The sequence below is a fragment of the Phoca vitulina genome, unplaced genomic scaffold, assembly GCF_004348235.1.
Source record: "Phoca vitulina isolate PV1807 unplaced genomic scaffold, GSC_HSeal_1.0 scaffold61, whole genome shotgun sequence".
Lineage (NCBI taxonomy): Eukaryota > Metazoa > Chordata > Mammalia > Carnivora > Phocidae > Phoca > Phoca vitulina.
Window position 1 is genome coordinate 3983453 of NW_022589764.1, and position 14122 is coordinate 3997574.

General features: G+C 48.3%; 1 protein-coding gene across 5 annotated transcripts in view; it reads right to left on the reverse strand.

The window, feature by feature from the left end:
* Window positions 1-2282: 2282 nt before the first annotated feature.
* The window catches only part of FAM169B (family with sequence similarity 169 member B), a 92447-nt gene continuing 80607 nt past the window's right edge, over window positions 2283-14122 (reverse strand). For 3 of the 5 annotated variants that reach the window (XM_032391324.1, XM_032391325.1, XM_032391327.1), the window contains 3 exons: window positions 11598-11729; window positions 6735-6823; window positions 2283-5207 (listed from right to left, as the gene is read on the reverse strand). In XM_032391324.1, coding sequence (XP_032247215.1) covers window positions 5022-5207; window positions 6735-6823; window positions 11598-11729 — 407 coding nt within the window. In that variant the 3' untranslated portion in view covers window positions 2283-5021. Of the gene's footprint in view, window positions 5208-6125; window positions 6824-11597; window positions 11730-14122 lie in introns of all 5 variants that reach the window. The other 2 variants (XR_004297770.1, XM_032391328.1) reach the window with 2 other exon arrangements.

Sequence of the window (14122 nt, forward strand, 5' to 3'; positions counted from 1 at the left end):
AAAAAATAAAAATAAAATTAAAAAAAGGAAAAAATAAAAAAATAAAAAAAATAAACATCTATGTACACGTTTTTTGGCCACAGTTCTTCGGTTCTCTTGGTTATGTACCCAGAAGGAAATTTCTGGATCATATGGTAAGCTTGGGGTGGAACAACACACAAGGAAATGCACCTCTCGCAGGACATGAGCCTGGGATCCAGAGATGGGTTTCTTCTAAGTAATGACTCCTTTGTGGATTTTTTTTTTTTTTTTAAAATTTTTTTTTATCTATTTGACAGAGACATATCAAGAGCAGGAACACAAGCAGGGGGAGTGGGAGAGGAAGAAGCAGGCTTCCCGCAGAGCAGGGAGCCCGATGTGGGACTCGATCCCAGGATCCTGGGATCATGACCCGAGCCAAAGGCAGACGCTTAACGACTGAGCCACCCAGGCACCCTGGATTTTTCTATAATCATTGTATAATCAAAAAACTTTCTCCGCAGTAACTCCCTTTAGATGGACTGCATTTATAAGACACAATCATTACTGCAACACCAAATGCACAAGCAACCAAAGAAAAGTAGATAAACTGCATCATCAAAATTCAAAATGCTGCACCTCAAATGACACCATCAAGAAAGTGAAGAGACAACCCACAGTATAGGAGAAATTCTCTGCAAACGACACATGTGATGAGAGACTTGGTTCTAAAATATATAAAGAACTGCTACAACTCAATAATAAAGACAACCCAATGAAGAAATGGGTAAAGGATCTGAGTAGACATTTCTCCAAAGAAGACATAAAAGGAGCCAGCAAGTACAGGAAAAGGTGCTCCACGTCATCAGTCATCAGGGAAATGCACATGAAAACCACAATGGGATGCCAGCTCTCAAGCACTAGGATGGAGGCTATCAGCAAAAAGATGACTAGCATCAAGCGCTGGCTGGGATGGGGAGAAAATGGAACCCTCACACATTGCTGGAGGGAACGTAAAATGGTGCAATCACTTCAAAAAATAATTGGGCAGTTCCTCAAAAAGTTAAAACATAGAGTTACCTTATGACGCAGAAACTCCACTGTTGGGTATATACCCAAGAGAACTGAGTATGTCCACATCAAGACTTGTGCATGAATGTTCATAGCAGCATTATTGGTAATAGCCAAGAAATCAATCTAAAAGTCCATTAATTGGGGGTGCCTAGGTGGCTCAGTCAGTTAAGCATCCGACTCTTGATTTCAGCTCCGGTCATGATCTCAGGGTGGTGAGGTCAAGCCCCATGTCAGGCTCTGCACTTAGAGGGGAATCTGCTTGGGATTCTCTCTCCCTCTCCCTCTGCCTCTCCCCAAGCTCACTCACACAAACTCTCTCTAAAATAAACAAATAAGTCTTTGTAAAAAATAAAAGTCCAAATTGGTAAACAGATACGTAAGCAAAATGCAGTATATCCATACAATGGAATATTATTCAGCTATAAAAAGGAACAAAGAGGGAAGGAAAAATAAAATAAGATGAAATCAGAGAGGGAGACAAACCATAAGAGACTCTTAACTATAGGAAACAAACTGAGGGCTGCTGGAGGGGGGGAGGTAGATGGGAGGCTGGGACAACTGGGTGATGGGCATTAAGGAGGGCACGTGATGGAATGAGCACTGGGAGTTACATGCAACTGATGAATCACTAACCTGCACCTCTGAAACTAGTAATACACTATATGTTATTTAATTGAATTTAAATTTTTAAAAAGGAACAAAGTACTGATACAAGCTACAATGTGAATGAACCTTAAAAACATCATGCCAGGGGCACCTGGGTGGCTCAGTCGGTTAAGCGTCCAACTCTTGGTTTCGGCTCATGTCATGATCTCACGGTCCTGAGATCAGAGTCTGCTTGTCCCTCTCCCTCTGCTTCTCCTCCACTTTCTCTCTCATAAATTAAAAATCTTTTTTAAAAAATCCTTAAAAAAAAATTATGCCAAGGCAAAGAAGCCAGATGGAAATGACCACACATAGTATAATTCTACTTGTACATGTCTAGAACAGACAAATCTATAGAGAGAGAAAGAGTTGTGGTTGCCTTGGGCTAAGGGTGGGTGGAAAGGGAGAGACTGCTAACAGGTACAGGGTTTCTTTTTGGGGTACTGATTGTGGTGTTGATTGCACAACTCTGTCAATATACTAAAAACCATGGAATTGTATACTTCAAATGAAATTATGGTTTGTAAATTACTGATTTAACAAAAACAACAAAACACACATGCACACACACACATGCTTTATGGACATTCCCCATACAAGCCTCACAGAAGGGAACACTGCACAGGGCCCCAGACCCAACTCGTCTGTGTCACTGGCTGGAGAGGGGGTTGCTTGGAGCTCCAGTGTGTTTCCTTCTAACTCTGCAGGGTTTGTCTTTACATCTTTAAATGAACAACACCAACACATCAGTTCTTCTCCCTTGAGAGGATGCTTTTATTGAACAGTAACTTCATCAAACCCCTGAGACATTTTTGTCAGTTCATTTCCATGTAAACACAAAGCACCAGCCATTCACCTGAACAGTGCCAAGTTCACAGAACCCACCGAGTCACACATTAAAGGCCATGTCTGCCATTACACGTAGAGCACCCGCTGGTTGCAGAGCCCACTTTTATGGTCTGTGCCTCATTCACGAGGGGCCCACATGCACTGGAGGACTTCACGAGGTCTCCGTACAGAGGTCTAAACTCTACTTCTTTCCACTGGACTCTTCCCTCTTTCTAATGGGTGAAAGACAACAACTCCAGGGGAACACTCTAGAAGAGACCGTTCCAGAGAGAAGAGTTTGAGTCCAGTAAACACATTTCACTTACCTATATATCCCCAGTGCCCAGCACAGAGCTCAGTCCTGAGCAAGCATGCTGAGTATTTGTTGTACATCAGGATGGATGGATGGAGAGATGGATGGATGGAGAGATAAACAAATGGGCAGATATGAGCACATGGATGGACTGACAGGTAGGTAGGCAGATAGATGGACAACTGGATCGATGGATGGATAGATGTCAGAAGGACAGATGGACAGACAGGTGGGTAGATGGATAAATGAATGGAAGGACGAACAGTGATCAGATGGGTGGATGGACAGATATGGACAGATGGACAGTTGAGTCCATCAAATAAATGGATGGGCAGATGAATGGACAAATGTGGACTGATGGATGGAAAGACAAGTGGGTAGATGGATGGATGGATGGACTGACAGCTGGGTGGATGGGTGGGTGGACAGACAGATGGATGAGTAAATAAGTAACAGAGGTCCCATCAGATGTGCCCTCTGACCACTCAGGGAAATAGCAGTATCTTGCCAGCATATGGTGCTGGTGGTCTCCTCCCTATCCCAAGGCTCCAGGATGGGCTTTACTACACCCCTAAAGAGGTGAAACTGTTCTTCCATCCATCTCCAGGGTCTACCCACAGAGGAAGAGAAGGAAGGTGTCACCCCTCACCCTGAGGTGATCTGTTACCATTCATTCCCCACAGTAACTGAGGACACAAGGGGCAACTGAGCAGGCCCAGGGCTGACCCTGCTGGTGGCTCACGGGAGTCACAGCCGAGTGCCCAGTGCTTGGAGGCCATGTGGGAAGGGGAGGAACAGGTGGTCAGGAAGGGACATCAAAGCTGAGACTAGATGTGTGAGCAGGAGTCAGCCTGACGTGTGTGTGTGTGTGTGTGCGCGCGTGTGCTCACAGGTTGGGGGGGAGAGAGACAGAGGAGGACAGAGAGAGAAAGAGAGACAGAAGGACAGAGGGAGGGAGGGAGGGAAAGGCACATGCCCAGGGCAGAGCGAGTGCATGAGTGCTGACCCCAAAGCAAGAGCACAGGTGTGTCTGAGGACAGGAAAGCCCAGGCAGCCGGGATACAGAAGGCAAGGCCGACTCTGCTCAAGGCAGAGTCATCAGGGCCCCAGGTGCTCCAAAGACAGTGATAAAGCCTCAGAGGGGTGTGCCCAGTGGTAAGATGAGATGTGCATTCACCCGCAAGTAGGGGCTGGGACGGGGCTGCCTGCCCCAAGACGACCCAGCCAGCCCCCGCCGGTTGGAAGGTTAAGAACCCAACTGACCATCAGTGAGGCCTGGCCAGCTGCAGAGAAAGGCCTATGGCAGTTTCCGGGGAGCAGGCTCTGGGGCCTCAGGAAGCAGCCTGCACCACGCCTTACCCCGTGGAAGGCCTGCCTCGTCTGTCCTCACCGGGGTCTTACAGGCAGGGTCCTCGGCTCAGCTCCGAATCTGCAAGCACATGCCCCGAGCAGGGGGTGACAGTGGCTGAGGAGGGCAGGAGCATCACAATCGCCTTGACCAGTACAAGCCTTTCCCCTCACGGCGCCGTAGGCTGGAGGGCCAGCAGCACAAAGCCCCCCCGGTGGCTTCCCCTCTGAATGAAGTGACGGCTAAGATCCTGATGCCCACCTGGAGCCCACTCGGCCAGACGCGGGCGAGGCGCCAACGAACTGTGTGCCTCAGGCAGTCCGGGCCACCGCCCTCGTCACGGAAGCTTCTCTGGAAAAGAACCGTGTCTCCCCTAGAAACCCCTCTGGTGCCTGTGGTCTCCCGGTGACCTCTGGGCTGGTGGGGGCAAACCTGAGGCAGAGTTCTGCAGCGCAGACCAGAATGGTGTGGCCCTTCTTGGAGTTTCCTTGCGCTCAAGAAAGAGTCATATTCGAGTGGTTCCAGTACAGTCTTTACGAATTCATCCCGAGTAACAGAAACCGTATTAGGTTTAACAAACACACTTCTGGGATCTGAGCTCGGGAAAACAGCGGCCTGCGTAGCTCTCTGTGCTTGAGGGATGAAGCACTTTCTTAGGCTTTCTATCACCTGAGCCCACAAAACAAGCCTGAGGTGGGTGGGGTCTGTGCCATCCCTTTCTCCTCAAAGGACAGCACAGCAAGGGTAGAGGCCAGCTCCCGGGCACACGAGCAGGGAGTGACAGAAGCAGCTCTCACACCCGTCCCCTGGGGCCCAGGCAGGCCTCTCGACGAGATTCGGGTTTGCCTCTGAGAGTCAGGAGCTGGGCCGCAGGTGCTTCTGCTGGAACCCCCAGGCCAGCCCCGCATCCACCGCAGTCCTCTTGGCCTCCTTCCCCTCTGGCCTGGCCCCGCAGGCTCGTCCAAGCCGCCCCGATGCTGCTTCTTTCACTCCGCAGTCCTGACCGCTCTTTGTCTCCTCCCATTCTCCACGGGTCCTCTCCTGAATCAGAAAAGATCAACAGGGGCGCCTGGGTGGCTCAGCCGTTAAGCGTCTGCCTTCGGCTCAGGTCATGATCCCAGGGTCCTGGGATCGAGCCCCGCGTCGGGCTCCTTGCTCAGCGGGAAGCCTGCTTCTCCTTCTCCCACTCCCCCTGCTTGTGTTCCCTCTCTCACTGTGTCTCTCTCTGTCAAATAAATAAATAAATAAATAAAAAGAAAAGAAAAGATCAACAAAGCTTTCCAGTGCCTGCCATAAGGGGTCTGCTGGTGTCCTGGCCTGGCCAGGCCCTTGCACACGCTGCGTGCTCAGATTCAGGCTGGATGAGCCAGGCTCCAACACCCCGGCCAGCCACGAGGACCCCGTGTTTTGTTCATAAGATGCTCTGAGGACCTATTTACTGGTGGGAACGTATTTCCTGACAGGAACTGAAGAGCCCAGCCCATGGAGATCAGAGAAAAAGCAAAGCAAGGAAGCACTACTTTAAAAGGTGGCGCTCTTACGCCTGAGTATGTGGACCTCCCCAGACACCTGCCCCTGGGCGTGACGTCACACTGAACCTCCTGCTTCCTCTAACGGCCTTCAAGGCTTAAGAGCAAAGTCGGGGATCAGCAAAGAGGCGAAACACAATACTCTCAGTTCAGTGGCCTCGGAGGCCATCAATGAGCCCCTTTTTCCACTGTAAACCAAGGAAAAGGAAAGCCCTCCCCTGCCAGCCTTTCTAAAACAATCCAGCACTTTCTGGGATATCTTATGCCTTCAATGTTGAGTCTTCTATCCCCGTACCATCTCCTTTCCAAAATAAGCAGTACTGCTCACAAGTTGCAATTCTAAGTTCTAGAGTTTAAAACCATTAACAACTTTTTAGGACTTCAGAGCAAAGACCCCTCCGTAGCAGAAAATGAATGTTATCAGAATTACCTTGCACGGGCGACGGTCTGTCTTGGCTTCAGGAAAACACTTAATGGAATCACATCGCTTCAAAGTCTTATAAAACACTGAACAACAGATAATGGGCTACGAAGAAATACTTAGCAGCCATCCTTGTCCCCAGTTCTCTTCTCCCATCACCCTGGGTTCTACAATAACCTAATGCCATATTCCATTTTCTAGCATCGGGGCTCGAGGGGGAGGAGGAAAGAAAGAAATTTGTCCACACATTTGCTCTGCTTGAAAGATGCCGGTCCATGGCAGAATGTGAAATTCAGATTTTTCAGTATTTCCTTAACAGTGCAAGGTTACGGCTGATTCCCACATGCTCTGTCTAGTTCTGGCTTCATTAGAGCTTGTCAAGCTTAGAGAAAAGGACCAAGAGTAAACAGGTCCTCAGAAAGGTCTAATTACGAAGGCCTCTCCTCATACCGCAGGACGGAGACTCCGAGTATGAATCAACGACCCACTGCCATGGAGAAGCCCAAAGCCAAGGTGATTAGGAAGATGCCTTGCAGGTTTAGAGCTCCCCTAAACAAGCACAACATGATTGCTAAGAAAACAAGACCCAATCCTAGAATGACATATTCACCACCGTACCTTCTTGCCTTCTTCAGACTGTCTGGGTCCATCATCTGGAGACATCCGACCTTGACTGCTCACATCCTCCTTGGCATTTCCTGGGTGAGCTGCCCTCCCCAAGCAAGAGAGCAGGATAAACAAATGGGGGTGGCTCCGGGGGAATGGACAATCAAAAGACTAATACACTGGGGACCTCTCCAAAAGCACTGATCACCATGACCCAATTCCATCCTCCCGACTTACACTATGACACCTGCTATGGTACTCTCCAGAGGACAGGGAAACCTGTCAGGTTTGGGGAGACGGGAGGTGATGGCTCTAGTCAAACATTTCTGAGCTGGACTATGATCTTTTCTTCCAATTATTCAGACATTAAATGGAGTCAGTTTCCAGTGCTATTTATTCCTAAGCCCTTCTCTTTGCTCACTGGAATTTTTACTCATAAGAGAGCCCATAATCACACTTTCTAATTTAGCCCCCCACCCCCTTTTACCAAATCAGTCCCAACTTGGAAAGGGATGACTTTCTCATCCCACTGTGTGGGATTCCTACACCCCATAATCTCTATGTGGAGGTATGTGTGCGTTGAGAGGGCATTCAGATCCTTTAGGAATAAATATTCAGTTTCTCATTTGAGCTGAAAATGCAAATGAAACACATTTTTCGGGGACCTGGGTGGCTCAGTCAGTTAGGAATCCAACTCTTGATCTCAGCTCAGGACTTGATCTCAGGGTCGTGAGTTCAAGCCCTGCACTGGGCTCCACGCTGGGCGTGGGACCTACTTTATTTTTTTTTTTTTGAAAGATTTTATTTGACAGAGACACAATGAGAGAAGGAACACAAGCAAGGGCAGTTAGAGAGGGAGAAGCAGGTTTCCCGCTGAGCAGGGAGCCTGATGCAGGGCTCGATCCCAGGACCCTGGGATCACGACCTGAGCCGAAGGCAGACACTTAACGACTGAGCCACCCAGGCGCCCCAAGGAACCTACTTTAAAAAAAGGGGGGGGCACCTGGGTGGCTCAGTTGGTTGGGCGACTGCCTTCGGCTCGGGGCATGATCCTGGAGTCCCGGGATCGAGTCCCGCATCGGGCTCCCTGCTCAGCGGGGAGTCTGCTTCTCCCTCTGACCCTCCCCCCTCCCATGCGCTCTGTCTCATTCTCTCTCTCAAATGAATAAATAAAAATCTTTAAAAAATAAAAAAATTTTAAAAAACACTTTTCAAAAAAGAATATATTATTTAGTTGTTACCCATATATATAAATTATAAAGTTTATTTACAAACTTTATGAATTAGCCAACTTTGGTTTGGCAAAACTGAATCATAAGTATTTAAAAATACCAGCATACTTTAGTGCTCTCTTGGAGTTTCTATATCATGCAGTAATGGTTGCCCATGTACTTCTCTTTGCAAAAATGTAAGCTCATAAATGAGTTCAGAGACTCAGCCAGCCTTATTCACCACTGTATCCTTATCCCCTCTGCCAGTGGTCTGGCATTGGTAGATCCTCCATCACAGAAATTTATTGAATGAATGAGAAAATACATGAACGAATGAATAAATGAATGAATGAATGACAGAATGAAGTAAACAATCCATTATTTTCTACCCTGATGTGTGAAACTGTGTTTTTATGTGGTATGGACTAAAACATGCTAGAAACTACCAAATGTTTACTTGTATTTTATTCCTAACCAATAAAGGTCCAATAATCTTTAAAAATGAATGCTCTAGTTTGGAAGATTCAGGATAAGAATCTGAGAAGCAACCACACAGGTAGGTCAAAGTAAGTTACCATCCACGAGTTACCATACAGGACGCAATAGATGAAAATGGCCACTAGAGGGAACCACACAACCTTTCAAAGAGCAGCATTAGGAAAAACCCATCCAGTAGAGTGGTTCTGCTCTCAGCACTTCCCACCATAACTCACCACCATAAAATTGCTATTACTACTGCACTATATAATGTCCAACTCATCAGAACAAGCTGAGACTAAGTTAGAGTTGCAGTTTACTAGGATTCAGACTTTTAGAAAAATGACCCCGCCTCCCCAGCTCAAATATTTCACATCTTTTCATGTACACTCTAGCATTAAAAATTAAATGTAAATAGAAGAAAATTATTTTCCCTATGGACGATGACTGAAACTATTAAAAATTCACCTGGAAAGAAGGCAAAACTATAACCTAAAGAATGAAAAAATTAATTTTTAAAGCTGTGTGCAATTACTTCCTGTCTCCAGCCACATTTTTGTAAAGGAACTTTTCAACTGTTGGAGCATTCAATTTCATCTCCTCCAGTAAAGAAACTTAAGGCATGTGCAAGCTGAGAAGTCACACCAGATAATATTATGATCCTATTGGTCAAGTTTCAAAGGCTTCATATGTAATTGAGTGTAGGAAGAAAAAAAATTCCCACAAACTCCTTCTCTCAAAAGTTCTGAAAACCCTGTAAATATTTTCAGGGCCATTAAAAGCCACAGATGTTATCAATAGGCAAGATCCATGCAAACTTTAAAAGACCTAGTCCATAAAGGCCGCAGCTTCAAAAACAGATTTTGAAACATTTGAAAGGAGCACAAGCTAATTTCCCTTTGGAACAATGTAAAATGTCCATGCCTTACTTAGAATGTAAAAAGCAATTGGCTCCACTGGGCTTCTTGCTTACAGTTCTATTTCTACAGCACATGAAATTGTAGGAAACCTCCAAAATAACAGTCAGAAATAAAGGAACAAAAGATAGAACTTGAAAAACAGAACAATTCAAGAAAGCAACTCTAAGAATAACTGATTAAAAACTAAAATTAAATTAAATGGCTGTGTGAGATTTCCAAGGCAAGAGAAGATTCCAGAACCTGCACTGTTTGGTGACCTGTGGGAAAACCTAATGGGCTAACACTTGCAGATTTCCAAGAAGGCAGACAGACTAGAAACTGAGAAACTGCAGAGCATCTGGGCTAATCTGTGATTGCATTTGCAGCCCCCACTCACCAACCCGGAAAAAACCTGAAATGTCAGTGCTGACAAAATTGTTACAAGATGAAGCTGGCTGGCTGAAAACCTTCCTGAGTGAATTAAAATCCTGACTGCTGGCCCTGGAGGAGACAGAAGTTGTGGGTGAAAACTGGGAACTAGCCATGATTTATTTACACAGGGAGTGAAAAGATCATAATTTAGATTTTTTTTTAATTACATAGTTTTAGTAATCTAATTATATCATAATTATAATGACCCTTCTTCCTTCAAAGGACTCCAAGCATGCTTCTGGAACATTCTCTGTGAAAGTTCCCTCATTTGCTGTTTTAAAGAGAGAGTTGGCAAATCTCACAGAGTGAGTTAAAGTGACAGGTCTGGCATCTGACTTCCAGCTCAGTTTCCTGTGACCAGACCACACCAACTCTCAGCTCTTGAAATAACCCCCAGCGGAATTCTCTTCGGAGGAAAGCAGTCTCCCCAATTATGAGAAAACGCCTTCCCCTTCTTTACCCCCCTCTGGCCTGTGCAATTTCCACATTATTTCCACATTCGGATTCGCAAACTTTTTTTTTTTTTTCATTCCCAGCCAAGGAACTGCAACATCCAAGACACAAAGGCCTCGTCCACGTGGGAGCTGCAGGCTCATTTGTGAAGCTCCTCGATAAACCTAAACCCGCACGGCTGTTCAGCTTACTGCATGGGGATCTGGGCCAGCTCCCCCTTCATTTCTAACTGTGGATGCCACAGGGCAAGTCACTTAACCACCTCATTAGGATCGTAGTCACAGCCCTGCCATGGCCTCCTTCTCAGGTGCCTGGTCACCCCATTAATATCTGTAAAGATCCATTAAGTCTTCTAGCTGAAAGGCACCATAAAAGCAAAACCTATCACTGTTATCATCAATAAACTCCAAGGCGCTCTTCCCTGTCACGACCTAAGGTAAATCAGTTACCCACTGCCCTCTAATGAGCTACCTGCAGCCTGGGATGTTGCATTTGATGCTGACCGGAGCTTTCTTTCCCAGCAGGGAAGAAAAGCCAGGGCTTTCACTTTGGCCAGTGAACTTAAAACTGTTAGAACCTCCTGCACCTCCCACCCATACACCGCACCTGCAGCCTCAAGGGCTCTGCACGGATCCGGCCCTGCCTCCAGGGACCCTCACCTTGAGCACTGAGCTAAGAACCACCAGCAGTGTGCAATCCATGCTCAACGTGGGAGAGGTGGAAGACACACTGTTAAAAAGTAACTTGGAGAACCAGACACCAGTATGTCTGGTCTTCCCAACTGCTGCCTCCCTTTGGGACCCTCCACCTGTTCTCATTGCTCGAAAACCCCCTCCATCAACACCCCGCCAGCAAACTCACCAAGGAGCTCTAACACCCCAAACTGAGGACAGTGTCTGTCTGTAACCGGGGCTGCCCAAATAAACAACATCTCCACCCAGCAGCATACTATGCTGCCAGTAAAAAGGACAGGAAGGACAAGGTACTCCTTTGCAGAATGCTATCTATGCAACGCTACCATTTACGGATGCGTGTCATCTCCCACAAGGGTGGCGGGAGGGGGCACGGAAGGCTGGCTCTTCAGAGTAAACCCTTGTGTGGCTTTCCAATTGTTAACCAGGTGCACACATTCATTTAGGTTTCGGAGATCCTTCTAATTATAAACGAGGAGCCCCTCCGTCCCTGGGAGCTTCTGATTTAGCTAAACTGGGGGAGATCTAGCGCAAGGTTTAGAAGGTGTGGTTCGTTCGGGAAAGGACGGTGGGCCAAGGACAAGAAGCCCCCACTCTGGTCTCCCTCCCCCCTCGGTTCTTGCAACATTAAACAGAACACCTGTACCGGCCTGACTCCATCAGTACGCATTAACCTGGGCTTCAAAGGGCACGGCGCTCACTGCGACTCACAGTCTGGAGGTCTTGGCTGCTGCAGTTGAACCTTCAGCCAGATGCTGCCTCGCTGGCCCCAGGCTCCTGGGGGCTCCACCTCCCACAGGCGACCCCGCTCCTCCGGGTGGGCCAACAGGAACTTCCTGCAGACTGAGGATGCGCACTGTGAGCCAGGAAGGCCCGCCCCCTTCTGCCTCTCAAGGCACTTCCGGTTCCTGGTGAGGCCCCGCCCACCCCGGCCTGGCTCACCGCTCTGATGCTGCTCCGCACAGACCACCGTTTCACCTTCTCACCTGCCACTTGGTGCTCCCACTTTCACCCACCCCCATCTTAGCTTGGGGCCGCCATAACAGAACGCCACACACTGGGGGGCTTCAACAACAGACTCGCTGTCTCACAGTCGGGGAAGGGAGTCCCACATCCGGATGTAGGCAGAGGCTCCCTGAGGGCCGCCTTGTCGCTGTACCTTCACGGGGTCTTCCCTCTATACCTCTGTGTCCCGGCCCCTCTTATAAATAAGAACCTCCTCTTACCAGTCTACTGGATCAGAGCCCCACTCATATGACCTCACTTAATCACCTCTTTAATGGCCCCACCTCCACACACAGTCACGTGGGGGACTGAAGCTTCAACATAAGACTCGGGGGGACCCAATTAAGGCCATAACATCACCCCACACTGTCCTCTCCTCAGGCACTGTCCTTCCTCCCCCTGAGCCTCCCCAGCTCTCCTCTCCACAGAACCTTCCAGCACATCCTCTGCAGATGCCTTGATTCCAGAGTCATCTCAAGGCTTACAGACTTCTATGTCCACGTTCACAGGGTGAGCATTTTTCACACGGCAGTGCCCCAAATCCAGCCAAATGGGAAGCTGCTCCTGGTCCTGCAGGTGCCCATGGGGACACCATCAGGCCCTCTCCTAATATTTCCCGGCCCAGGGCAACAGCACAGATGGAAACCTCCAGAGCATGACACTAAGTATTCAGAAAGTGTAAGCCAAGCTAGCAGAGTGCTAGATAGAATGTTCTGCTCTCCTATCTTGACAAATATAACTTCATAACAACAGGGAAAGCCAGTTTCAAATTTAGAATTTCTTGGACTCCTTGGAGTTTTGCACCAGAATGTGGCAATACCAAGAGAGCCGGCCCCCAGCAGGCTGCCCACCTGCTTCTCCTCCTACCCCAGCCCCACACACATAGACCACAAAGGGCCTGTGCATACAAATGTGGACACCATGCCCACACTCCATCCACGTCCCACCAGTGGCTGTCCCTGGGGTCTAAAGACATGCAAACTGGTGGCATGGTCCACCCTTAGATGCACAGATCCAGGGATGGAGTCTACTCCAGCCCTCAGCACTACTGGCAGGAATCCTGGGGTCCTAGTACCTTGAGCTGGCTTAGAAGGAGTGGCCTGGACCCAGGAGGAATATCCTTTTGGGCCCACAGACTCCTGATGCCATGGAGAGAGTCACAGCTGCAAGGGGGCTCTAAAGAATGGGGCTGTGGACAGGAGTCCCTGTTGTCCATTCAAAGGTACTCAATAAAAGCCAGTCAGTGAAGGGTGCGGTCAGTGCACCTGCACCCAGGCTTGAGCCTCCAGAAGCTTCTTTCTCCACACTCTACCTATTCACCTACATGCCCAGATACAGCCAGGGGTGATGTAAAAACCTGAGGCCCCAGCATCCTCGGCTAGGTAGCTGAAACCCCTAAGACAAGTAGCATGCTTCAGAATCAGCACCTTCATATCTTCTTTCTCTGCAGAGCAGAAACAGAGGAGGGAGAATAGGGATCCACAGAACACTGCAAGGGTCTCAGCAGAGCTGGCCCTGGGGCAGCCCCCCACCCTTGGAGGCTGCTATTTCCCTGGGAAACCTGAGGTGGCTGCCCTGGGAGGCCAATGCACTCAAACAAAGGTCTCAGAGCCGAAGCAAAAATGGGGGGAGGGGGCGGGCACCTGGGTGGCTCCGTCAGGTAAGCATCTGCCTTCAGCTCGGGTCATGATCCCAGGGTCCTAGGATGGAGCCCCACATCTGGCTCCCTGCTCAGCAGGGAGTCTGCTTTTCCCTCTCCCTCTGCCACTCCCCCTGCTTGTGTTCTCTCTCTCTCTCTCTCTCACTCAAATAAGTAAATAAAATCTTAAAAAAAAAATGAGGGGAACAGGACAGGCATGTGGACAGAGAACCAGCTGCCTAGGTTCTGGAACTTTCCAACACCTCAAAGTGAGCAACACAGTGCAGTAAGCCTGGAATGCTCTTTGCAGAAATTCAAGGATCTTCAGAGTTTAATTATAGACCAAGACTTTGGAAATACAAAGAAATGACTAAACCTACTTGAAAATATGTTTCACCTGCTTTTCTTAGGACTTCAGAGCAACAGAAATTTCCTTACCTTTCCTACCTTCTCTCTCTTATCTGTTCTCCCCATATGATAATGGCACTGGAAACTCAATACTAAGGGTCCAAAAACATCTGTATCACAAGAAGTGAAACAGAACCCAATGTGGGGTAGGTGGGCTTCGTGGGCGGGGGGGGGGGGGGGGGGG